Source organism: Rattus norvegicus, chromosome 2, assembly GCF_036323735.1.
Source record: "Rattus norvegicus strain BN/NHsdMcwi chromosome 2, GRCr8, whole genome shotgun sequence".
NCBI lineage: Eukaryota > Metazoa > Chordata > Mammalia > Rodentia > Muridae > Rattus > Rattus norvegicus.
In genome coordinates this window covers 229,368,851-229,396,753 of record NC_086020.1, presented here as the reverse complement: position 1 = coordinate 229,396,753, position 27,903 = coordinate 229,368,851, and the positions used below count along the sequence as shown (strand labels likewise).

The following is a 27,903-nucleotide window of genomic DNA, read 5'->3' as shown; positions in this document are numbered from 1 at the left end:
TGGGATCCCCAACACTCGGTATAGGTTATAGGCTGACTAATAAAGAACTTTCTATTGATTTAAACCCATGTCCGAGCAGTCTTCTCCTGTGGAAACCCCACAACACTATTAAATTGTTTGTGCTACACATATAAACATTCTTAATGTATTTATGCCCCCGGTCAGTTTCACGTTGCTCTAATAAAATGTAAGAGACCAGCTAACTTACAAAGAAAAAAGGTATGTTCAGCTCACGGGTTGGGAGGTGGACTGATGAACAGTATGCTGCCAATTCTATGAGACTTCACGGCAAGGATTGTGGAGCAGGTGAGAGGGGCGAGAGGGATGAGGGGGAGTTGCACATGACAAGATAGCAAACGGTAGGGAGTTAAAATGCAGTTTCTGAGGAGCTCAGGAAGACAAGAACTACATTTCTCACTGTTAATGCTCCCAGCTAGTGTTTTTTAAAAAATATTTATTTTTTCACTTTATGCATATGAATACACTGAGGTTCCCTTCAGAGACACCAGCAGAGGGCATCAGATTCCCTTACAGTCACCATGTGGCTGCTGGGAATTGAACTCAGGACCTCTGAAAGAACAGTCAGTACTTTTAACCGCTAAGCCATCTCTCCAGCCCACCTCCACCCCTACCCCCACCCCCGCCCAACCACCATCTCTTCCCCATCCTCGGGGCCCTCTCCTCTCCTTCTGCCCCGCCCCTTCCTTGCTTACTAGCCCTCCTCTTTCCTGTTATAGGTACTCTTACCCTCTTTTCCTCAATGCCCCCTTCAGATCTCCCCTTCCCACCTCTGAAAATCAAATGGTACCCCTTCCCAGTGACCGTGAGACCTTCCCACAATCCCCACCCGCACCATTCAGTGAGCTGTTTATGTCTCATAGCACACACACAGTGCCTCTTTCTCCCTTTTCTTTTTCTCCTTTCCAGAGATCCGCAGCCCGTCCACGGTACATCTGAAATCAGGAAGAGATGCTCCGTGCTATGATAGTGACGCTGTGTTATAGAGGCCTGTGAGCAATGGCTGCTACAGCGTTCTGGAACTTGACATTTCCCAGAATGCTATTCCGTTGCTAAGCTATGAGTATCTCCTCACAACCAGGGAGGCAGGCGCCTGGGCTCTTTGGAGTGAGAGTGGGAAGAACTGGAGGGACACCACTTTGCTCTTTTGGAGGCGTCAGACAGTCGGCTGTTTCACCGGTAAAATCTCCTTAAGTCCTGAGATTTAAGGAAGTAAAAACTCAGCCGAGACCCAGTATGAGGCTGGAAGGACATCAGCAGACCCGAGTTCCTATCGGTTGATTTATCTGCTTTAAAAACTGTTCTCAGGTATAATTTTCTATTCATCATTAGAAAAATTTGCTAACATTTTAGCTACGCTTACCTATGAGTCTCAAATATGCCTTTTAAGGCATACGGAAACCAAGTAAGTCATTTTGAGGAAAAAGGACGCTGTATTTTAAAGTCAGTCACTTATTCCGAGGGGATCGTACTAACAGCACTGTGCTATTCATAGAAACATTTGTTCTGTGCGGGGAAAATACTAGCTCATTTAACGGCAATTACTGAGTTTATACCAGGTGTGTGCACCCAGCAGGAAAGACGAACCAGCAGGGTAAATCAAGGCATATTTAAAACAAAAAGCGGGGCAGAGCAGGCGCTATGAAGAGTGCTTTAAAGAAGAAAAGGGTTAGAAGGTGGTCGAGGCTGGGGTAACAATGGGGATGACTACAAGGAGGTGTTAGGACTCCGTTTGGAGAAAGAGTGTGCCCAGAGCAATGAACCCTATATGAGAAGAAACCTCAGGGACCTGGGCTGGAAGAGTGAGAGAGCAGTGTTCATGTTCCCAGCAACTGCTGTACAAGATGACCTTCAGCTAATCCTTTCTTGGTGTGTTCCTTTGTAAGCCCCTGTTCTATTTTGAACGTATCGGTATTAATATGTTATGCAAATGGGCAGGGTATTTTTCTGAATAACATTAACTGTTTTTTTTTTCAACCCTTCTCTTTGAAGAATTGTATTTCCCTTGTTGTAAATAAAATTTGATAATTTACTGGTACATGGGTAGATTTGAGAGACCACGAGAAAGGAAAGTTTGCTTTCAAAAGTGTCTTTGAAACTTCTGTTAGTTAATTAATTTATTTATCTAATATATGGATTTTGCCTGAATGTACAGGTGTGGATCACGTGCATGAAGTACTGTGGAAGCCAGAAGGCTTTTGATAACCTGAAATTGGAATTATGGGCAGTTTTGAGCTGCCTAGGGTAGGTCCTGGGAAATGAGTCTGGGTCCTCTGTAAGAGCAGCAAGCGCTCCTAAGGGCTTAGTCATCTCCCCAGCTGTAGGTTTTGGAACGATGGATGTGACGTGCAATTAAATTCCACACACGGTCTTCACATTTCCCTCTCCGGTGAGAGCATCACAAAGTAGAGTACAAACAGAACTCATCGATCTTCTCTGGGGAAATCCCCGGGGTATGCTTGCCTAGGGAAGAAGTCTTAGGCGGGTTTTACAACATATAAATAGTAAGGGCCGGCATGCTTACTAAAAATAGCTAAAGCTCTTGTGTGTCTACAAATGATCTTATTCTTAATAGAATGTGAGTACAAAACAAGGTTAAGTTCTAGACCACTCTCCATTGCGTGTGCTCACTTGATTGGGCTGGCTGGAACTACAGCCCCTGGATGCCACTTTTGCAAGCCACAGTCACGGATGCCGCAGTTGAGCTGGTAGTTGTTAGCATTTGCTTCCCCGTGATTTGAGAGAGGTCTTCTGCAATGCAGACTGTGTCTTCTGCATGACCACCTGACGTAGGGAAAATAGCCTGGGGATTGTTTTCTATAGCATGCAGCAAGAACCTGTCTCCCTATCTGTCTCCCTCCCCTCTCCTCCCTCCCTCCTGCTCCCCCTCATTATGCATCTCTTGATTCTATGTTACTTGCTAACTAATTAATTCATGGCTTACATGTAAAAGTGATCATGACTTTGCTTATGGAATTCATCTATGGTGCACATCAGTCAGTTTAGCACTAACATATCTGATACTGAGTTCAGCAAAAAGATTCAGTCTCTTTATTGGAAATTAACTTCACTTTTGATTTTCCAGTACGGATATTTATCCATTAATTAAGTAACTTATTTCTTGGTCTTTACTACCTTTAATCTCTTAGAATGTTTGCTCAGGGCTGGAGCAATGGCTCAGCAGCTGAGCACAGTGGCTGCTCTTCCAGAGGACCCAGCTTCCGCTCCCAATAAGTACATGGTAGCTCACAGCTGTCTGTAATTTCAGTCCCAGGGAATCTGATCCCCTCTTCTGGTCTCCAAGGCACTGCAGATACATGGGGCACACATACATGCAAGGAAAACAAACCTCTATACACATAAAATAATCAATAAAAATCAAGCGTGTTCTTTTTATGTTGAATTTTCATAAATGCCTGTAGATGTGAGGATCGTCATACTCTGGTTTCTTAGGAGTTTATAATTTTTAGGAAGTCATCACTCAGACTTGTTATCTGCTATAAAAGTACAACTTTGAAAGGAAAATGTGGTTCTGAACCAATCCGCAGGCTCCAGAAAGAGGTTTAATAAACACAGGACATAGTGAAATCAGCATGAGGTGGAAGAGAAAAGTGTGTGCCACCATTATTAGGAAAAAGGAGCTTGAGTTTGCTTCTCTTCTGGCTTGTTATTTTTATTTTTTCATTAGTTCACTTGTTAAAATAATTTAAAGTACAACATTAGTTTATTAGTCAACTGAATTTCCAAAAAATAAATTTCTCTTGGAATTTCAGAGAACACATTCCTAGTCCACTTAAAGTAGATAACAATAAAAATACCACAAGCAGGAAGGTTATAAACAATAGAAAGTTATTTTCTTGTGGGGGGTTATATTTCTGGGGCCTGTGAAGTCTAACATGAAAGCATCAGCTGATTCTCGGGCCGGTGAGAGCCAACTGCCCGACCTTTGAGCAGTGTCGTCTCCTCACGTGTGTGGTAAGATGGCTCTCTGGGACCTTTTCTATGGGACACTAATCTCACTCTTTGAAGACTCCACCTTCATGATCTAAATACCTTCTGAAGATTCCATCTCCTAATATTATTGTGTAGGTGGTTAGATATCAACAAAATAATTGTGTGGGGCACAAGAATTCCGTGTATAGTTTAGATTCTGCAAAAATTTTAATGATGTATCTGAACAAAATATTTACACGCTGTCTTCACTCGCTAAACACTCACCACATAGAACGTATCTGACCGAACTTCTCAAATCATGCATACAGCATTTCTTTAGAAAGAGTGAGATGAGACCAGACTCTTCTGTGGTTCTTCTGAAGAGGACAATGGAGACCATATTGATTTCATGTTTATCTGTTATGCCCAAATTCCTGGACAACGTCCCTTCAGACTGACCTAATGGATTCATGTGGGGCAGATGCATCAAGGAGAGAAATTGGACATTCCAGTTGTCATTTAAGTCAGTTCCGACAGATTGTAGATGAACTAACCTAGAAAATCAGTTTACTGGTCTGTTGATCCCCGAAGGCGCCTCCCGGACTGGAGAGGGTAGTGGTGGGGGCATAGAGTAGGACTCTGGTGTCACTTTAAAGTCTGAGGGTTCAGGATTTTCTAGCTCTCTAACTGTACTGAAATGCTGGTGATAACTTCTAAAAAGTCCTAAAAACGTTCTTGCCCTTTCTGAGGGTAAAAGACTGCTGGCTGAGGTGATCAACACCTGTAGCCTAACAGCGGAGGTCAATGTCTTCGTTCTGTCTCAGCTGGAACTGCACAGCTCTAACTTTCAGCCTTGCTGGTCCGGAGTTGCAGGAGGGAAAGGGGACACTTAGAAAAGCGATCACGGCATGTGTTACTAAGTTGTAAAAAGTTTCCTATGAAAGCTATCTAAGGCAAAAAGCAGAAAGATCCTAAGTGGGAAAAGGGAAAAAAATTCTTCTAAGGGAAAACATTCTTTTCTATCCTCTTCTCGTCTCTTTGTCCTCAGTACTTATACATCTTTCAGAATACATGATCACATGTTTGAAAGTTCATCACAAGTTCACACAAAAAGTCAAATCATAAATTGAGATAGAAGTTTACAACAGGGAATGTTTACATGCATACCATCAGGAGTAATTATCTTGCTCAACATCCATCACGGTCACAGCTCCACCAGTTCACTGAAGGATTAAAACAATAACTAAGTTATTAGTGAAGTTTTGTATAGATAAACCCAGTCAATAGTTTATCCTCTGTCCTAGCACCTATAATAAATCATTAGCTCCCTTTTTATGACTTTCGGTTAATTGTTTTACAGCCTCTTGGAAAGTGTTCTGAGCAGGAGAAAGTCTAAGAGCAATTAACTTGAGAATAATTGACACTTGGGAGACTTGCAGAGTTCTCATTGCACTTTTGACTCTCAGAAAAGGACCTAATAACAGTCCCTACCATAAAAGAGCTTAATAATCACTGATATAATTTTAGGAATTCTTATAGGGTCATCATTAAGACTTGAGAAGTCATGTATTTACTTATATAGCATCACTACAAGACAGTACATCTTCATGGATCTGCAGAGATCTGCTCCAAAGGGTGGGCTAATACCTAGTGATTGTTACATACATTTAATAATAACAGGAAAAACATATCAATAGCAGAATCTTTCCTAAAATGAATTCCCTTACTGTCTTGCTCAATAAGGGCGAACCTGTAGCAGATTATATTACAATCTGAAGCAGGCCATCTGAGGATGATCACCTGCTAGTTATTAGCTTGTCCCATTATGGCTCCTGACAGATCCCAATTTTCATTTCTGGTTATTGCTTCTACACACTTAAATTCCTCTTCTGCACTGTAAATTAATGAACTTATTTGCTTGTTCGAACCAAAGGACCAACATTGGAAGGCTAAATGTGAAGTTTGACTATAGGTCTGGTGTGGTAGACAATTATGATCCCAGTACTCAGAAGGCTGAGCCCACTCTTATACACACACATATACACCACTACCATGAAATAAACGAATAAATAAAAGAGGTCAATAAACTAGACATATTCAATGACATGCTGCATTCAAGGTCCATTAGTTGGATGTGTTTGATACTACATATTCTTCTGACCAGAGAAAATAAATGACAGTAGAAATGTCTATTTGCCAGTTCTGGTATGATGAATAAGGTTTCCATTATAATATAGACATATATTATATACATCATCTATCAAAAATGCCTTTGTTAGATTTCAAGAGCAGTCATTTAAATCAGCATTCATTTTTAGACCTTGGTGTATGACTGATGTTAATTAGTGACAGAAGTCCATTTGCAATCCCTGAATGCTGCAAACGGCTTAGCAAATGTTGACCGGCTTACCAGCTGAGCACGTGGGGTCATTTTCCCCAGCATTTACTGTCTTGGGTATCATTATTCATTTGGAAGATGATATGAATTTGAAAACCTATATTTCTGGGCTGGAGAGATGATTCAGTGGTTAAGAGCGCTGACTGCTCTTCCAGAGGTCCTGAGTTCAAATCCCAGAAACCACATGGTGGCTCACAACCATCTGTAATGGGATCTGATGCCCTCTTCTGGTGCATCTGAAAACAGTGACAGTATACTCACATACATAAAATAAATAAATCTTAAAAAAGGAAAAGAAAACCTATATTTATTATAGATACAACATGAAAGTTTCTTATATAAAGCCAATTAAAGTATTTTTGCAGATATAGTGTTTTAAAAGCCTAATTTACTCATTAAGATAAATACTAATCATGTAAATGATTTGCTCATAGGACAACAGGGATCTTAGACACAATGAAAAATAGAATATGGTCCATTGTTCATAAGGGCTACGATCTTCCTTCCACCCAGGGGAACGTATGTTCTGTTCAGACCTAGAATGCTTATAAAAGTTAGATTGACTACAAAGCAAGCGCTCACTGTACCTCTTTGTTCATTTGTTTATTTTGTTATCCTCACATTGTTTTGACATGAAATATAATTTAATGCAAGGATGGAAAAGTATTTGATAGACACATGGCTGTGAGGATCTTTTCTCGGGATGACTGTCATATTTTGTGACTTCAAGGCTGCAGCCCATCTGTGAGTGAGGCCGATCAAGTTAGATCCCAAGAACTTTTGTGGCAATGGCAGAGAGGGGGGACGAAGAGGCCATGAACCCTTTCCATAAATCCTCAACCTCTTCTCTTCACCCAGAGTCCAAAACCAGAAACATGACGGAGAGAAACAAAGGCTGCTTTATCGTCAGGCACACACCTCATCCCAGAAGAGTTTGCCACATCCAAGGTACCGGGGCCTCGGCTACTCAGATGTTTTTCCCTTCCATGCATAAACTGTAACTTAAAAAAAATGTCTAGTCATTGGTAAAGGCAGGTGCTAAGATACTAGGAGCTGGGTACTATAGACATTTGTAGGCACCTTTAGTCCATCGATTGCTTGGGATAGGGGCCTGGGGAAATGAACAAAGTACTTAGAACCAGGGAAGTCATTCAGGGAGCTCGAGATGTCAATGACTTAAAAGCATTTTAATATCTTAACCACTTCCGTGCCTGTATTAGTCAGGGTTCTCTAGAGTAACAGAATTTATAGAATGTATCAATCAATCTTTCTTTCTCCTACTATCTATCTGTCTATCATCTATCTATCATCTAGCTGAAGGGAATTTATTAGAATGATTTACAGACTATGGTCTAGCTAATCCAAAGATGGCTGCCTAGCAATGGACGATCCAGTAATTGTTCAGTTCATGATGCTGGAAGTCTCAGCTAATCTTCAGTATATACCAGAATCCTAAACAAAACAAAACAAAAAGATGATTTTAAGCCAGTGAAGGGCAGGACAAAGTAGGCAAAAGGAGAGCTTCCTTCTTCCCCCTCCTTTATATAGGCTTCCAGCAGAAGGTGTGGCCTAGATTAGACATGCATCTTCCTACCCTAAAGATCCAGATTAGAAGTGGATCTTCACACTTCAAATGGCCCAGTGAAGCAAAACAGCTACAGCAAAAATCAACAAAAAACATCTTCACAGGTGTGCCCAGCCATTTTTGAGTTCTAGTTAATTCCAGATGCAGTCAAGTTGACAAGCAAGAATAGCCATCACAACACCCATGCTGGGATTTAAACATAAGACCTAGGGAAGTACATTTATGTGCATAAATATGTACGTACGGTGGGGAAGGAGCCCAGGGCCTTGCATATATTTTTTCTCTCCTTTCTTTCTTTCTCCTTTCTCCTTTCTCTTCCTCTCTTCTCTGCCTCCCTTTCTTTCCCATTCCCATATTTAACTTTCTGTAGCAAGCCCCTTGGACATTAGACATTGGTAGTACCTTCTCTTATGCTGAAGAAATAAAGGCACATATGCTTCTCAGAATTACCAAGTACATGGAAAACAAACCGAACTGTTGGTACTAGATACAGTGAACCAGTCAGTTCATCCCAGATGAGGCAACTCTGGGACACCGCCCACCAAAGCCACCTCAGCTGCTGGGTTAATCATTTGTCTCTCATATCCTTCCCTGAGACTCCTCTTGCTTCCTCCATAAGTGTATTCAACCAACACTGACTTAGAGTAATGATGTAGGTAGAGCCCGATAACAATAGTACTATGATGTGGCCATGTATACACACATGAGAGACGAAGGGAAAAGTGCCAACATGGAAAGGCGCATCAGGAAACTGAGCAGACAGCAGGCATGGCCTTACTGAGGAAGACATATATCAATAGTGTATAATGACCCCCGACAGATGAAAATGAGCTGTATTCCTTAAAAAAAAAAGGGAAAAAGAGAAGTGAGAATATTTTCCTGAGGAAAAAGATGAACCATCTTTTGATGGGAAGGGCAGAGCCCAGGAATAAAGAGAATTAGAGGAGGCTGCCAATCCTGTCAAACCACACGAGTCTCACTGCCATACAATGGTAGCCAAGCAACGCTAGAAGGTGAGACTAGAGAGGATGCTCAGGGAGAAAAAAGTCATGGCGACCAGCTGGAATAAAGTATGAAGGGGACCTGATGTGAACTTGTGCTGCTTCGCTTTGCCCCCTAAGTTTATCTGGTTAGCCTTATAAGGTTACAGGAAAACGTGCAGCGTCTCGTGCAGCCGGGGAGCTAAGGGGAGACGCTGGAGACTTTCACTCAGCAGTGGTTTGTGTCTCCATACAGATTGACTTGTATTCTGGATGTAGTAAATATATCAGTAAAAGCCAACAATCTTCCAAAGGCTACATTGTAGCCAAACGCCTTATCAGGTTCAGTGAGGCAGACAGCATTCCCAGTACCCAGCAGTAGCCATCTGCCTGAGTGGAAACCCGAGACTGGTCTCAACTAGAAGGACAAGTAGGGTGCACATTGTGGAGTCATCGACAGAAACGTAGTGTTTAAATCACGGACAGCGATCATCAAGTTAATCACTCAGTCACATATCCATCTATTCATTATTGGCAGAGCCGGGTAGCAACAATGCCGGTGCCATGGTTACGTAGATGTCATGGGAGGTGAAGGGAAAGAGCATCAACAAACAGAGCAGAGAGTAGACTTCGGAGGAGAGTACCTGTGGGAGGCAGAAAGTGGTCACTGGCTGCAGAGCACATTTACAACGTGCTGAATATCATGCTAAGAAACTTAACGTGGCATCTCAGCCTGAGGAGATGTACGCGTGCACTCAGGGTTCTCACATCCTCACCTCTGAGCCACTCCTCAGCACCCTGCATTCTGGCTGCCCCCCTGCCTCGTGCAAATCATATTTGCTAATGTTACCACTATCCTCATTTTGAAAAAACTGACAAATGTAATCAGGAAGGCTGTAAGGCTGATAACCAACGAATAAATCAGTTGCCTTCATCCAATCCATCGTCCATGAAAGCATAAGACTCAGACTTTCAGTGTCTACTTAGGCTCACAGCCCACAGGAGCATTTACAACGATCATGTCTAATCCTGGGATGTGTCTCCTGTCTCCTCAACTCACCTCGAATATCCCCGTCCCTACATGCACGCGCCTTGTAGGCTTACCCAGGATCCTTGAAGATGCAGCAATCCCTTGGCAAGTTCTGTCTTTTCACACATACTTTCTCAAGGCAGAAAACTCCCCCATTAATTGCTGTTTCCTCTTTCATATATTGGTTTAAACTTCACTTCAAAATGTTGTGGTTTGCCCTGGAGTTATCTGTATTTTGATGCTAATTCCACTGCCCCAACGACTGCTGCCTAGTCACATACTCAGGACTCAGGTGACTTCACCAGAACCTTCTCCCCATTGAATTTGTAAGATACAGGTGAGGGGAGGAACAGGACAGAAAGTGGCCTGTCATTGGAGGAGAAGGAAGGATGGGTGGGAGAGAAGTTTGAAAGTAGAGGAGGAGACTGGAACAGAGGAGGAGGAAGAGACAGGAGGGAGAGGGAGAGGAGCTGAGGGACAACAATGGAGGCTGACATTAAGATTCTGCTCTGTGTATTTACAGTTTGTTATTAATGTTCTTAAGGGATGGATGTGTACTGGGCTTTGTATGTTTAGGTGGGCAATTATATCTTATCAATTGGGCCAAAGGTTATTGTGCTGTGTGTTCTTTCATGTGTAGATTTAAGTGTAATGGAGTGTGGGCGGCTGGTCTGGGCCACCACGGAGTTGGGATGTGCTTCTGGAATGGAAACCTGCCTTGGGAACTAGATAGGTAGAGAGATTGCTGCCAGGCTCGGGGAGGGGGGTGGGGAGAGAGAGAGAGGCCTTCAGCAGTGTGATAGGGGATGGAGCAGAGGGGGTGAGACGCTTTGCTGACTGAGACTTAAGATATTTAGCAGACATCTTGGGGCACTGAGGTGCCGGACCTAGGGGGATAAAAGACGACCTTACTTTTTGCATTTTTACAACAACATCAAAAGACTTCCTGGGCCCCATATCCCCTGTCTAGACTGTCTTGTGTTATTTTGGCATTGTGCCCTATATTTCCCTCCAGAGAAGTTTTCTTAAATTCAGTTCTCTGAGGACACTGATCTGGGAATTTGTATCAGGCAGCTTTATTTGGAAGTGCTTTGTGGAGCAACCTCTGCGAAGAAGACAAAGGAGGCAGAATTAAGCAGGAAGGTGAGAGTAACCATGCCACACAGATGTCACAGAGGCCACATTTGAGAACCAGGGCCCTTTTATAGGGTACTCAATTCTGGGTAAAGATCTCAGCCTTTTCTGACTTCCATCAGCCAGGCATGGGGCTTTGCTTTGTCGTGCATGAGAGCTCCCTTCAGCCAGAAGGAAGTTCCCAGACAGAGAAGACTTAGCCTGACACCAGTGGGAGAGAGAACCTTCGCTTCAGTTCCCACTTCCAGGTTCCTTCCTTGAGCTCCTGCTCCGACCTCCCTCAGGATGCCCTGTGACGTGGATGTTTAAGCCAAACAAATCGTTTTTCAGCTAAGTTTTTGGTTATGGTATTTTATTACAGTGACAGAAAAAGCAATGCAGGATAAAATAGTTTGCATTTTCTTAATAACTTCTGTCATATCAAACCTTCTAATTGCTAAGGGACAGTCATCCATTAAAGAAACAGTTGCCCTGGACAAAAAGAACAAAAAAAAAAAAGTAAAAAACCCAAAATGAAATAAGAACCCCAAACGACAACACTCTCCCGTTAGAGACTGAATATCAGTCAGACACCAAGGGTCTGAGGACAGAATCTTTGCTTGCCTCTCAGACAAGGGAGCCATTATAACCTCTGTAGCAGAAACTTGACTCCCCAGAGTGGGCAGGATCTCTCTGCAGCTCAGTTCCCAAGCCCTCCCCTGAGCTGCAGGTCACCTTTCACTGTTGGGTGCAACTCACAGCTCTTCCACACACTTTCAGCCAGGAGCCCTGTCTCATCGGACTCTCAATCCACCATCCTGCCATTCTATCTTTTCCTTTACAACTTGTAAAAGCAGTTCTTACCTAACTCTTGAATCGATGGAGTCTAAACGTGTTCATATTACTTCTGTCTCTTGTGAGATGACCATGCATGCACATTTGTGTGTGAATATGGGGAAAGTGGTCACCAGTAACAGAGAACAAACAAAATGGCAGCAGAGTGGGCTGTGCTCCTGTGAAAGTCCTCCAACACATACAATCTGCATACTGCGTGCTTTCTTTAAAAAAAAAAAAAAAAGAACAAATTGAAAGAGAAATTAGGGGTTTCAGTGAACATGTGTGTTTAAGCTTGCCTAGATTTAATTTGGTATCCAATTTTTTTACTGTGTTCCTGGACTAATCACCACTCTAGTGTTTAAAATATGATGATAACATATGATACTGTCTGTAAGATAGTTGCTATTCGTAAAGTTTGAAGTATATAACCAAATAAAATGGCTGGTAGTATTCCCCAGCCATTCATTCCACCATTGAAGACCCCAGCTTTCTGCCAGGCACTGGAATAGGTGCTAGCCACAGACAGTACAAACAAGGAGAGGGCCAAAACCCCCAACCACAAGGCTCACGGCCTAATGCAGATCTCACAAGGAGTTTACAAACATTTAATAAGACTAGTGAGAAGGGCTTGGGGAAACATAAGAATGTTAGGAGACGGTATGTGATGGGTGCATTGCAAACAGGTTTGTCAGCAAATGAATAAATGGTTCCCCCTGTCCTTCCAGGTTTGAACAACGTCCCCATCTGCACTGTGAAGGATGACTTGCCCATCAGAATGCTGTGCTGCCCTCGCCAGTTAAGTCCTTCACAGAAGAATGAGACAACACTAGCAAAAGTCAGTAACCCACCCAGAAGCGCATCCCCAGAGAGCCTGAGTATCCGAGGAGTGTCACCAGCCAAAAACAAAGTGCCCGAAAGGCCTCACTCTGGTGAGTCCCTCTGAAGGAATGGAATGTGTTCTTAGGCCTCCTGCAAGTGACTGAAAAGAAATCTGATTGCTTTAGTAGCTGCAGCAACTTAGGGGCAAGGCTATTCACTACAGACAACTTACATTCCTCTCACCACAATTCAGTAAGACACTGTTAACAAATACTATTGTTATTATTATTTTTATTATTGTGTCCAGGCCAGGTTTGTAGTGGCCAATCTGTAGATAAATAAGGGTGATATCTGATTTCAAGTCTCAGCTCTTGACTGGATTTGGAAGGCACACCTCCGGGTGTGTGGAGGAGGGCATTTCTGGAGAATGTGGGCGAGCAGGGAATGTGGATGGCACCATTGCACGCACTGGGTATCCCAGGCTGAATAGAAATAGGGAAAGAAGAAAGAAGCCGGCTGAGCCTGGCCCCACATCTTCTCTGCTTCCTGACTCCACAGTTATCTCATACTCCCTCTGTTAAGCCTTCCCTCTGTACACCCTCAAACCACCAGCCAGAATAAGTCTGTCGTCCTCTAGTACGCTTCTGATGGCTATTTGTTCAGTGCGATGAGAAGGTAACAAGCTGGCCAAGAGATATCAGATATGAGTGTGTAGTCAGCACTGACTGAGAAGACCGACAGACAGAAGGTGGGTCTAGTAAACACAACATCTGCAGTCATGCAGTCAGGAGCAGAGAGAATTCACTGCTACTGCTCAGCTAGCCTGTTTTGTTGTTGTTACATTTATTTATTTATTTATTTATTTATTTATTTATTTATTTATTTATTTATTTATTTATTTATTTTTACAGTCCAGTCATTGCCCACCTCCTTGGTCCGCCCTCCCATAGTTCCTCATCCCATTCTGCTTCCCCCCGGTCTCCAAGAGGATGACCCCCGCTGCCTGCCAGACCTCCCCATTCCCTGGGGCCTCAAGAGTCTTGAGGGTTCAGTGCATCTTCTTCCACTGAGGCCAGACCAGGCAGACCTCTGCGGTACATGTGTCAAAGAGCTTAGGCCAGCTTGTGTGTGCTGGTTGGTGGCTCAGTGTCAGAGATCTCAGGGGTCTGGGTTAGTTGAGACTGCTGGTCTTCCTATAGGGTTGCCTTCCTCCTCAGCTTCTTCCAGCCATTCTCTAATTCACAGGGGGTCCCCAACTTCAGTTAAATGATTGAGTGTAAGTATCTGTGTGTCTCTCAGTCAGGTGCTTATTTGGCCTCTCAGAGGGCAGTCATGCTAGGCTCCTGTCTCTATCTTTTTCTCTTTTTCGGAGCTGAGGACTGAACCCAGGGCCTTGCGCTTGCTAGGCAAGAGCTCTACCACTGAGCTAAATCCCCAACCCCTAGGCTCCTGTCTCTAAGCACACCATAGCATCAGTAATAGTGTCAGACCTTGGAGCTTTCCCTTGAGATGGGTCCCAATTTACTGGACCTCTTTTCCCTCAGTCTCTTCTCATTTTTGTCCCTGCAGTTCTTTTAGACAGGAAGAATTCAGCAAAGTAACTGGATATAAAATTAACTCAAACAAATCAGTAGCCTTCCTTTATACAAACGATAAATGGGCTAAGAAAGAAAATAGGAAAGCAACACCCTTCACAATAGTCACAAATAATATTAAATATCTTGGTGTAACTCCAACCAAACAAGTGAAAGATCTTTATGACAAGACCTTCAAGTCTCTCAAGAAAGAAATTGAAGATCTCAGAAAATGGAGAGATCTCCCATGCTCATGGATTGGTAGGATTTGCCAAAAGCAATCTACATATTCAATGCAATCCCCATCAAAATCCCAACACAATTCTTCACAGACACAAAAAGAGAAGTCCTCAATTTCATATGGAAAAACAAAAGTCTCAGGATAGTGAAAACTATCCTCAACAATAAAAGAACTTCTGCGGGAAATCACCAGCCCTGACCTCAAGCTGCACTACAGAGCTATAGTGATAAGAAACCAGCATGGTATTGGTACAGAGACAGACAGGTTGATCAATGGAATAGAATTGAAGACCAAGAAATAAATCACCTAGCATTCTTAATATGATAGAGTCCAGTAACCAAACCAGTTCTGTCCACTTTCAGGCTGGGTTACACCACATCAACTAAGACAATCAAGGCAGTGCCTCATAGACATGCCCACAGGCCAACCTGCTCTAGAGAACTCCTTACTGAGTCTTCCTTGGTGATCCTAGGTTGGTCAGGCTGTCAATCTGATGTCTAGATCTCAAGACAAAAGTTTATAGCCCAGTCCTTCCAATGCAATTGGATGTTCAGTTCCTTATATTACTTAGATTTTATCTTAAAACAGAATAGTTTCTGTTTCCAGCAAGGGACCCTTAACAGAACATTCTGCCTGGTGACTCTGTTCAATGTTCTGTTCATTACCACAAGGTAACACTCTTGCTTCAGACAGAACTGACGAATTTAGTTACTATGGGGAGTGTGCACAAAAAGTTTACTTTTAAAAAATGGTGCATAACTATGGCTTTGCTTAGAAAAGACCTCTCTTCACATCAGTAGAAAGGAAGCCAAGGAAGGCTGTGGATGATTTCAGGCTGAAAGGGATTTAGTTAGATCATAGATGAGCGATAGGATCAGAAGATGAGACAAATAAAGAATACAACTATAGCCCAGCAAATCTTCTGTCTTTGGGCAAACAAAACATACATATTGTCTATGAAACAGAAGTGACAGGGACATGGGTAGGAACATACAGTAAGATTTTGATTTACAGTCAATTTAACTGAATCAAGAAACCCTGGAGTAGCAAGGGCTGCTGGAGGAGACCTGTAATTCTAGTGACTTGGGAAGCTAAGGTTCACAGGTCAGCCTGGGTAGTGGTGTGAGAATGAGATAGGGCAGGGAGAAGAAAGGGAGAGAGGGAGGGAGAGAAAAAGGGAGAGAGGGAGGGAAAGAGAAAAGGAGGGAGGGAGAAAGCCTAGTTTGCAATCTGCTTTCATCTTATGCTGGGAATAAGATGCTGGAATCTTTTTAGAAACATAGATGAACTTGTATGACATCATCACACCCAGTTTTACAGCACAAGTTTCCTCACGTGCACACACCAGTCAGAGCTGACCTTAATTTAAGTTTAGATAGACTAGGCTATTTTAGCAATTAATACATAAAGCATGTTTGGAACTGTTTGACTTAATTTAAATATATTTTCCCAATTTCTTTCAGAGCCATTTAGAAAAATCAATCATAACTTCAGAACTTCCAGAGACAATCCCTTGGTGAATAAGAAGGTAAAGACCTGGCTGTCTACGCTTTGTCGCTTACACTGACTCCTGGCCCTTGACCTTCATGGCGCTTCTCACAAGTCTCTTTCACACCATTTTACATCTCTATTGAAGTATAGCTAATGAGATATAAAATGTTCATATCCAAAATACACAATTTGATGCACACTGACAAATACAAATGCACCCCCTTCCCCCAGGGAAACAGCACCCAAAACAGGAGAGTGTGTAACTCCATGGGTTTCCTCAGGAGTGCCACCAAAGACAAATGTTGGTCTGCTTTGTGTCACTAAGGTGGCAAAAACTTTTAATTTTTGTGTAAATGAGACCACATGTGAGTTCTCTTTCAAGATTTCACTCAGTAAGATTATTCTAGAATATCCCGAAGTTGCTATGCTGATTATTTTGTTTTGTTTTGTATTGTTTTTGGGTTTTTTTGGGGTTTTTTTTTGAGTGAAAAAAACAAATTTGCTTTATATTTGAATTTTTATACTATTTTGAGAAATACATATCTTCAGCCCATAACCCTCTGATGGTATGTTTAAAAACCAGGTTCATATAGATGATTCTAATTGAATTCTAAACAAATAAAAAAAAAAACTAAACTGAGCAGCTAAACAACTAAAAGCTGAAAATCTAAACAAACAAAAGGAAATAAATAAGAGAAACTGATTGGGACAGGGAATTGGAGAACAGGGATTGGGAGAAGTTACAGGGAGATGAACAATGTATATCACACATGTAGAGAAGTGTGAAAGGACAACATTCCCTGGTAAAATAAAAATAATAACAACATAATAATACTTAAGTAATTCATATCTTTTTACATAAAGATATTTTGAATAGATGAATTAACATATAAACTATTGTGAGGTAAGCAAGGGAAGTGTTATAACCTTTAACCCATATACAGCTAAACAAATTACCATAAAGTGTTGACCTGAGGTTCATTGGCATTTGAGTCTCTGACACTATTTGTTAATGAGCTGCTGGATCTGAGGAAATGCCTCAATATCTTTTTTTTTTTCTTTTTTCTTTTTTTCGGAGCTGGGGACCGAACCCAGGGCCTTGCGCTTGCTAGGCAAGTGCTCTACCGCTGATCTAAATCCCCAACCCCAATGCCTCAATATCTTTAGGATGAATTCACCACACTTGATTGAACCAAAAAGTCATGATTTATAGATGACTGGCTGGCTGTTTAGAAAATTCATGAGACTCATCTGAAGATATTTGATGTGACAAGGAGTGTTCAGTAAGATTTCTGGACATAAGATGAACACAAGGAGAAAATAGCATTGCTATTGACCGGAAACACGTAATTAGAAAATGTGCTATGTGAAAGATCTGATTCATAATAGTAACAATGATGTCAAAAAGAGGAAAAAAGCTATTGAGCAATAACTAGAAATTTAACAGGCTTATTTATATGAAGGCAAACCATATTGCTGAATGTCATAAAGAAGGCTGGAATCAATAAAGAGGTATAGTGTGGTCCTAGGATAGAAAGTGTCAATCGATAGCTTTAAGATATCAGTCCTTCATAAATTAATGAGAAAACTCAAAACAATTTTAATAAGAACTTATGTGAGCAAAAGCAGAGGGTGTGAGATGGTTGATTTCTTGGACAGTTGTGATCTAGATGTATGAAGGTGAGAGAGATATGGCCTTGGAACCAGAGAGACTGAGAATGTTAACTTTCATCTAGCCACTCTTAAGAAGCTTGGGGATTTTAGTGGAGGTCATAGTAAGATCAGGACTATATTTGAAATGTTTGATTCTAGGGAACATTGAGTGTAAAAGCAGTGGGAGCCCAGTGAAAAAGCTGCTATCTTGTTTGACACAAAGGAATCCCTTGGTGAACGTTCACATCTTCGTTTCCTCATCATCTCCCTTTGACTGACGAGGAGATGAATTGGCCAGCTGCTGTTTTATTGCTATGCCATGCTATTGCTGATAAAGCGCCACTACCAAAGCAACTTGGGAGGAAAGGGTTCATTTCAGCTTACACTTCCAGGTAACATCACTGAGGGAAATAAGGGCAGGAATTCAAGCAGGGCAGGAACCTAGAGGTAGGAGCTGATGATGAGGCTATGAAGGGATGTTACTTACTGGCTTGCTTCTTAGGGCTTACTCATCCTGGTTTCTTATAGATCCCAGGATCACTTGAACCAGGATGGCACCACCTACATTGGGCTGGTCTCTCACCCATCAATCAGCTATGCTGATTCTTAAGGCCAAGGGACTCGGGATTTTTAGTGCCAAGAGATCCGTTTCCTCTCAGGTTGAAGTCACATGTTGATGGGCATTGGGTCATGCCCGTCTTCTTACCAAGCTATGATGAGCACACACAATCTTTATATGCTTTTGTCATTGCTTCCCTCCAGGTCAATACCTGCAGGTACACTTACAGTGGTTTTGTAGCCACATTTTAAAGAATGGCCCAGCTGTTTTTCACGTACCAGTCCCTTAGCAGCATCTGGGTTTCCTTTCCTCCACTCTCTCCTTAAATGCAGTCTGATAGGTTCTAGTTTTTAGCTAATGGAAGTGAAGTGCAGTTGCAGTAGCCGTCCTAACACAAGGAGGCTGAAGTCTGGCTGCCTTAAAACCCAAGCAAAGCCTGCTAATCCAGGGGCTGGTGGTGGTTAGTTGTGTGGATTTACTTTCGATTTTCCTCTCAAAAGATGAAGATGGCAGCTTTCCTCTCCTTCCCTGTCATTTGTGCAACCTTTCAGGTGTTCAAATCATTTGCCTGTCTTTAAAGTTGAATTGCTGGCTGTTCTGTAATTGTGATATGAAAGCTTCCTACATAGTCCTTTTCCACTTTTCCACTCTTTTTTTTTTTTTTGCAGATGTTTTCTTTAAGTCTAAATCTTGTCTTTCTGTTTCAATGTCTTCTCCAAAAATTATTAATTTTGGTAAGGCCTAAATTTCTAATTTTTCTATAATGTTTAAATGTGCACACTGCACATCTCTGTTATGCTTTACTGTGGTGGCTGAACTGCTGGTGTGTGTTAATTAGAAGCAACTGGAGCCGGCATCCTCCTCGCCTTATACTCGACCCCTAGCCTTCCACTGCGAAGGGCAGTGTTGGTTCCGTCTGCTCGGATGACCACGTGGCAGCTCCTTCTTGTTTCCACACTTGGTCAGACATGGAGGATGAGTTTGCCAATCGACTTTTCTGCTTTTGAGATACTAGGGTATGAATGTAGTGCCTTGCATAGGCCAGTTTCCCAGTATTAAACCGTCCTTGCATTCTGGGTTAACAAACTGACTTTGTACAGTGTGTTGTTATTTTCAATATTACGGTTTATAAAAATGCTGTTTAATATTCTTATGTCCTTGTTTGTGAAAAGTTGTAGTTTTCTTATGTCTTTCTTTCTGGTTTGCCCTCAGGACAATGTAGGAGCCATTCAGTTGGTTGGGAACTCTCTTTAATCTTCTAGGTGATCTGAGCTGATGGCTAAAATTCTCCAGTACAGCTAGCTAGGCTTGCAGCTTCCCTCCAGTCCAAGTTTTAAACTGGAAATTCATTTCTTTTGTTTCACAGATAGAGATTTGCTTTTTATGCTGCCTTTTGTGATCTTAGGCAACTTGCATTTTTTTAAAAAAGAAATTTGTCTATTTCACTTAACTTTTAGGATTTACGAATACATTTGTACACAAAAAACATTCTTCCATGATTTTACCCCTGTACATTTGTTTGTCTTCTGGTCCCTAATATTACAACTCTGTGCCTTTCTCCCTTGATGTATGTCCTAGTTAAGGTCATCATGGCTGTGATGAGACACCATGAGCCAAAACCACTTGGGAAGGAAAGGGTTGATTTTCCTCACAGTTCATCAAGAGGGGTGAAGGCAGGAACCCAAACAGGGCAGGAACCTGGAGGCAGGCACAGATGCAGAACCCATGGAGGGGTGCTGCTTACTGGCTTGCTCCTCATGGCTTGCTCAGTCTGCTTTCTTATAGAACCCAGGACCACTAGGTCAGGGATGACACCACCCACATGCACTGGGTCCTTCCCCATCAATCACTTACTAAGAAAATGCCTTACAGCTGGATCTTACAGAGGCATTTTCTCAATTGATATTCCTTCCTTTCAAATAACTATAGTTTGATTCAAATTGACATAAAGCTAGCTGGAACAATGTGTTTCCCTCCAGGCTTACAAGTTCTGCTCATATTCCCCAAGAATAAATGTTAACATTTCATCAGGAATTATAAATGTCTTGTCTCTACCATATCTCGCTGATCTTATTCAGAGATTGTTGCACAACTGGGCCACCATCATCTTGAGATGCAGTCTTTGGGTGATCCTCTTTGAGCCCTCTGGAGATGGAGTCCTTGGGTGGTCCTCTTTGAGCCCTCTGGAGATGGAGTCCTTGGGTGGTCCTCTTTGGGCCCTCTGGAGATGGAGTCCTTGGGTGGTCTTCTTTGAGCACTCTGTAGATGGAGTCCTTGGGTGGTCCTCTTTGAGCACTCTGTAGATGGAGTCCTTGGGTGGTCTTCTTTGAGCACTCTGTAGATGGAGTCCTTGGGTGGTCCTCTTTGAGCACTCTGTAGATGGAGTCCTTGGGTGGTCCTCTTTGAGCACTCTGTAGATGGAGTCCTTGGGTGGTCCTCTTTGGGCACTCTGGAGATAGAGTCTTGGGTGGTCCTCTTTGAGCACTCTGGAGATGGAGTCTTGGGTGGTCCTCTTTGAGCACTCTGTAGATGGAGTCCTTGGGTGGTCCTCTTTGAGCACTCTGTAGATGGAGTCCTGGGTGGTCCTCTTTGGGCCCTCTGTAGATAGAGTCCTTGGGTGGTCCTTTTTGGACCCAGAGCTTTGAAATCTGTCTTTCAGACAGTTTCAGGATGTTAAAAAGACAAGTTCTTGTTTTTCATTATCATCCAGTGATCTCAAGGTAAAACTATCTAGTGCATCTAACCAACTTCTGGCTCCTCACCTTCCTTTAACTGTAAACCTGTGAAATCCTTGTTGTTTTATACATTCTGATTCTTCGACTTATTTGTTAAAACTCCAGGCATTTCAGTTATGTTCAATGGGGGTGGGGTGGGGGAGAAGCAAGATGTGTACCACTCTTCTCCATTCCCATGAAGTGTGTGCATGAGAAGTGTTCAGTGAGAGTCTGCATGTGACGCAGCTTTCCTCTTACAACTGCCAGCAGTTAATCTTGTTTCTTATCATTCCAGTCATCTCAAGTCCAGGTCGACTCATTACTTCATTAGCTTGGTGTCTCAGGGTTTACTGCTGTGAACAGACACCATGATCAAGACAATGCTTAGAGGACAACATTGGGGCTGGCTTACAGGTTCAGAAGTTCAGTCCATTATCATCAAGGCAGGAGCATGGCAGTATCCAGGCAGGCATGGTGCAGGAGAAGCTGAGAGTTCTACATCTTCATTTGAAGGCTGCTAGAAGCCAGTCTTCTAGGCAGCTAGGACTAGGGTATTAAAGCCCAAACCCACAGTGACACACCTACTCCAACAAGGCCACAACTCCTGGCTCAAGCATATACAAACCATCATACTTGGTGTGCTGGTCAATATTAACCACAGCTGAAGGTGGTTGAAAAGCCTTCCTGGAACTCACAGAGATCCAAGGCTTTTTTTATCTCTTTTGGACATAAAGTCCTCATCTTGTATTGTTACCATTGCTTAAACTGCAGGCTATATTTCTAGCCCACCCCACCACAGGCATTTCTATTGCTTCTTCCACTAATAAAGAGAAGAAAATTAGTTCCTAATTCTACGTCTCCAGCTCTTAGCAGAGCAAGGATGTACAGCCCACATAGTGAAGTCTCTTCATAGACAGAACACAGATCTTCTCGATATCCTGGTGATAAAAGAAATCTTCCTAGCTCAAAACATATCCTATTGGGGTAGGAGTTCATTGCTGCCTGGAAAACAGTATACAAACAACATTTAAACTATTATCTAGAGTCTCATCAGGAGCTTTAAGTGATTTCAACCAACGTGAATCATGTTTTGTCTCCAAACACATATGTTTGATAGAGTTTAAAGGACACTTTGAATTATTAGCATTGTGGTTCTCTTCTTCTTCTTCTTCTTCTTCTTCTTCTTCTTCTTCTTCTTCTTTTTTTTTTTTTTTTGTTCTTTTTTTCGGAGCTGGGGACCGAACCCAGGGCCTTGCGCTTCCTAGGCAAGCGCTCTACCACTGAGCTAAATCCCCAACCCCCGTGGTTCTCTTCTTAAAGAAAAATGTTTCTCTGGCATGTGAGATGGGGCTGTGTATAAAGGCATTTGCTGCCAATCCTGATGACCTGTGGTAGACACCCAGGACTCACAGGGTTTAAGGCAAGAATTACATCTGAAAGTTGTCCTGTGACCAAACATGTACTGTGCCATGTTCCTGAGCAAGCAAAACTCTCAAACACACACACACACACACACACACATATACACACACACCACACACACCACACACATACACACATACACACACCACACACATACACACACACACCACACACCACACACACACACACACACATACACACACACCATACACACACACCATACACACACACATACACACACATACACACACACACCACACACACATACACACACACCACACACACATACATACACACACACACACACACACACACACACACACACACGCAGAGAGTTAAATAAATAAATGTAATTTAAGCAAAGCCAAAAGCATCTTATTAGTCTAATTACATTTAGTTTGGTAGAAATTGCATATGTAAAACTGCACGCCAATCATACCGCCTCTTTGATTTAGGATGAATATAAACCTAAAAAGCCACTAGTAGCCTCAAGGATGTGCTCTGGGGCTGCCTCCCCGTCCTCAGATGTGATGAACACCAGAATCAACAGGAATGAAAACACTGTGTGCATACCTAACTACCTGGATCAGGAGATAAAGGTGAGAGGCAGGTTTCTTCAATCATCAGTTGAGAAATAGCATGAGCACACACACACACACACACACACACACACACACACACACACACACACACTTTCTCTAGATACATAAATATTAATGCATTTAAACAAGAGCAACTAAAAACTATCCAAACTAAACTAGATACACAAATATAAACAAGCCTTATGGAGCCATGAGAATATGTTGAGTAACCACAGATTTGTGTAACAGGAGTCCCAGAAGCAGTACAGATTAGAGCATATAAGTTATGGGAACAGTGAGAGGCTAATATTCTCCTAAAGTTGACAGAAACTCAGACCTAAGAAAGATAAACTCAGAGTAGATCACCTCTGAGCACTGCAATCCAACTGCTGAAAACTAGAGAAAGAAGATACATTGCACAGGGTGCTACCGTGACTGCTGACTTCTCGGTAGAAACCTGCACACCGATGACAGCGGAATGCCATCTGTAAAATGCTCTCATCTCAGAGTTCTCTTCCTTAAAAGGGAAGGATAGTGTGACAGGGAAAGGTTCTTAGCTGCAGGGAAACTTGAAAAAAAAAAAAAAAAAAAAAAAAAAAAGCAAGCAAGCTCCCCTCCCAGAAGCTCCCAGAAGCTGGTTTCTCACTAACGGAAGGGATTTTGACTCCTGTCTCAATTGGTCAACACTGTATTCATAGAACTGAGGCACCTCTAGCTCGATCCACACCCTCTGAGACACACTAAGGAGAGTAGCAGCCAAATGGGTGACTTCTGTGACCAACAGATTCCTGCTAGAGCCTCCCCCACCCCGCCTTACCTCAAGCCTCCATAAGGGGTCTACTTCCTGAAATGAATTGCTCCTGGCAGACAGTAGAACTGGACAGACCCAGCAGACAAACAGCACACATCACTTGTACTGGTGATGGTTTCTGTGACCCACCTTTGCACTGTCTGAAATGGATCCCAGAGTGTCATGTACAGAGAGACTTGTGGGGAGATAAGCTTCTAAGGAAAGAGAAGGAAACCTCGTGGGCCTGGTACAATGGATGCTCTTCCTCACGATGTGACTCTAATGTTCCCTGTCAGATCCTGTTGAAGCTCTGTGACATTTTACATACTGATTCTCTGACAGAGGTTCTGGACTGGCTGCTTCAAGCAAGTAACAAAGGTGAGGTGAAGACAGTCGTTTGTGGGCCCTGACCTCAGGTTATGGTCAGATGATGAATATGCCAAACTGAAGCTGCCTCCTTGACATTTGCAAATAAATCTTGCAAAAGTTATTTGCCCAGAGAGCCTTCCCAGTGTCCTTGTGGGCCTGTATGCTGGCTCTTCAGGGAACCAAGGTAGTGTATCTCAAACTGAATTCAATAGAGTAATAGGAAATGTGCATTCTCTGCGAAGGCTGGTTTCAACATCTCCTCCTTGCTGTGGGAACCGCCGGGCTCTCCATGAACACATCCCAAGCCTGCTGTGATGTCTGAGTGCAGGCTTGTTTCCTTCCTTGGTGTGGAGGCAGCATGTTTCAGAGTCCTAGTAGCTATGATCACTTAATCTTAGCTAATGACACGGTTGTCTCTTGGGCTCCTATGGGCTTCCCTAGTGCATGTCATGAAAACACCATTCCCAGGCAGGGCAATCCACTCAGCACACAGCAGATGTCCTCAAACTAGCTGATCATCAAATCGAGCCAAAAACCTCCTACAGGGGCTCCAACAATCTGCTTTCGTGACATGTTCCTGGGTGATGCCAATGGGTGATGTTGGTGTGGGGGACATGCTTGGAGAATAGGGAGCATTTTGGAAAAACAGTGCCTTGCTGTAGAGTTCAAGACTACCTTTTAATTGGAAAGGGCCTGGGGCAAATTTCTGTTTATTTTGGAGGGGGAGGCTTTTAAAAGAATATGACATTTAATAAATTACCCAAATAACTCCTTCTTTTAAAACTGTATGTGTGTATACGTGTGTGGCTGTGTGTGTGTGAGGGGATGCGGATGAGTGCATCCATGCATACATCACAATGGAAGTTGAAATGACATAAATGTGTGATGGTGACGGGCTTCTAGTCAATGGGACAATAATAGCAGTAACCCATGCTCTCCAACCTTTTCTTTCTTTTTCTTTTCCAAATCAGAAAAGGAGTGGTTATCAGCTCTGATTCATTCTGAACTATCTGAGATAAACCTATTGACTCGCCACAGAGTGAACACCCCAGAGCCAGCTGCAGAGTCCAGGAAGTCACCCACCTCTGTAACACCCACAACCAAACTGCTGCAAAACTCACATGCCAAGCTGAAAGCGCTGCATGAATCTAGAGAAGAGCATCAGCCTCTCAGGTGATTAAACACAGAAACTGACGTGCTTATAACAATACAGAGGGAGGTGGGTCAGGTGTGGGGGAAGGGGGTGCTCTGAGGACCCATTCTGAGGCATCCCCCCCCTCATGGACCAGCCACAAAAAGGTATAGTATAGAATAGAGTTTATTCAGGGCATGTGGAGGGCAGTTAAGAGGGTAGTAGAAGGACAGAGAGAGAGAGAGAGAGAGAGAGAGAGAGAGAGAGAGAGAGAGAGAGAGAAAGAGAAAGAGAGAAGAAGAAGGAGGAGGAGGAGGAAGGGGAGAAGGAGAGGAGGGGAGGGGAGGGGAAAGAGAAGGGAAAAAAGAGAAGAGAAGAGGAGAGGAGAAGAGAGGAGAGAGGAGAGAAGAAAGGAGAGAGAAGAGGAGAGAAAAGAGAAGAGGGGGAAGAGAATGAGGAGAGAGCAGGAACAGAAAGGCAAGAGCAAGAGAGGCGGGGCAAGCAGCCCCTTTTATAGTGAGTCAGACACACCTGTCTGTGGCCAGGTAACTGTGGGGTGGAGCTTAGACAAAATGCTAACAGAAACTACCAAGTGATTAACTACAGAAGCCACCAGGTGATTCCATCTGGAAGCCATCCGGGGACCTCTGTAACAAAGACTTCATGCTTTTTTTTTCAACTACTGAGGTTCTAAGTCTCAACTCCACCCAGCAAGTGACTGCACATATGGAATTGTTTTCTTCCATTTTTACACGTGTAAACAAAGTTGATCTTAGTTGCACTGTTTAGAACATGTTGGCAAAGGTTGTGTTCTTTAGCCAATAATAACTTTTTTTTTTTTTTTTTTTTTTTTAGGAAAATGCCCTTTTCACTAAGTAAGACTAGACATCTAGAAATCTAGGAAAAAAATAAGGCATTTTAAGGTTGTTGTTAAGTGTGTGTGTGTGTGTGTGTGTGTGTGTGTGTGAAGAGGGCAGCAGATTACCCTATAGCTGAGTCATAGACGGTTGTGAGCTTCTTGGCATGGGTGTTGAGAAGCAAACTTGGGTCCTCCAGAAGTCTGTGAGCTTCCTCAACCATCTTTCCAGCCCCGGGGGCTTTACAAAGGCTTAAATACGCAAACCATAACAGAAATTGAAACTATTATTTGTGTTATGGCTCTTTTGCATATTTTGTTAAATGCTACTATTATACAGGGATGATTTTAATGTAAAGCACTGAAGATAAGAATAAATGGCTTCAACTGATTGTCACTGATCTATTCCTGGAAGTTCCAGAGGGTAACATAATTACTAAGCCATTTGCAAACTATTTTCAAAGAAGTATGCAATTAAACCATGCAACTGTAATAAAAGAAAAACAGAGCGAGGTGTGGTATGCATCTAGAATCTCAGCTCTGAGGAGATGATACAAGAATTTTGCAAATTTAAAGCTAACCTGGACAACATAGCAAGACCCTGCACAAACAACAAACAAAATAAACACACACACACACACACACACACACACACACACACACACACACACCATGTTGAAGGAATACTCGAGGCTGGGAGAGAAAATTTTGTTGGTTTAAAATTAAAAGTTTAAGAGTTGGATTAAATGTAAAGTCACAGAAATAATGTGATAAGGACAGTATGTTACTTTGAAAAGTACACATCCTAACTTGTCTGCACCATTACGTATCCATAGAGTCAGAAAGTAGGATATGGTAAGAGCTGATCTCTTCAATTGAGTGGCTTATGACAGGCCTGCTGGGTATTTGCTCAAGGTTAAGTTGTCACTGGTTAAGTATTTAAAGCAAGCATCGGGGAATACTGTGTTTAAGAAAGCCCTTATTAGCTTGGTGACACTGTAGTCTATTGCTATCTCTCAAATTGTTTTTCTTTCTCCAATTGATTTAGAATGACAAGTCAAGGATCCGAAGGAAACAAGATGGCATCAAAAGGTTAAGTTCAATTTGTAGCTATTGCAGATGGTATAAGGAAATCCGTTAGTGCTAAAGATCTATGCTTCTAAAGGGAAAACAGTAAGGTTTAACATTGGTTTCCAGCTCCAATTCCTCAGAAATGCTTCTGCTCAGTTTTGCATTGAGATGAATCTGACAGAAATGTGTCTTTGGGGACAAAGCACCCTAAAAACACAGTCAGACATAGGAGGTGCAAGTGGACAAGATCGTTGACCCACACAGAGACAGTGATTACAGGTTAACTCTACAGCTTAACTGTCAGTATCTAAATGATTTCACAATAAAGAAAATCAGCCAAGTGAAAAGAATACAGCTGCATCAATGCCAAGCAGGTACCCGTGAGGCAGCTGGAAAACAATGTGCCCCAGTCAGAAGCCCTATACCAGCCTGAAGTTGAGACCAGGAAGACCCAATGGTCCTAAGAAGCCCTACATGGGTCCTCAATAGTCCAACAGAGGCCTCTTTGGAGGATAACAGAGAACTGTCAAGAATGTTCACAGGCCTCAAATTAAACAAACAAACAACAAAAACAACAAAGACTGTCTTCTTTCTCCAAGTTTCTTTTGACCAGGGATGAGAGGTATATCCCGTAGAATTCCTTAGGGTCCCTCTACACCCCATCACTTGCCCATAGAGTTCACCACACCCTAAAGTGGCTCTGTATGTTAGCAGCAAGTGAAGCTACGATCGGAAAG

General features: G+C 42.6%; 1 protein-coding gene across 2 annotated transcripts in view; it reads left to right on the top strand.

Moving 5' to 3' along the window:
• Window positions 1–1,079: 1,079 nt before the first annotated feature.
• The window catches only part of C2h4orf17 (similar to human chromosome 4 open reading frame 17), a 28,460-nt gene continuing 1,636 nt past the window's right edge, over window positions 1,080–27,903 (top strand). Inside the window, exons 1-8 of one of the 2 annotated variants that reach the window (NM_001134579.2) lie at window positions 1,095–1,326; window positions 7,208–7,297; window positions 12,620–12,823; window positions 15,992–16,056; window positions 22,823–22,966; window positions 24,035–24,116; window positions 25,079–25,280; window positions 27,144–27,187. In NM_001134579.2, coding sequence (NP_001128051.2) covers window positions 7,225–7,297; window positions 12,620–12,823; window positions 15,992–16,056; window positions 22,823–22,966; window positions 24,035–24,116; window positions 25,079–25,280; window positions 27,144–27,187 — 814 coding nt within the window. In that variant the 5' untranslated portion in view covers window positions 1,095–1,326; window positions 7,208–7,224. Of the gene's footprint in view, window positions 1,327–7,207; window positions 7,298–12,619; window positions 12,824–15,991; window positions 16,057–22,822; window positions 22,967–24,034; window positions 24,117–25,078; window positions 25,281–27,143; window positions 27,188–27,903 lie in introns of both variants that reach the window. The other variant, XM_063282226.1, reaches the window with a different exon arrangement.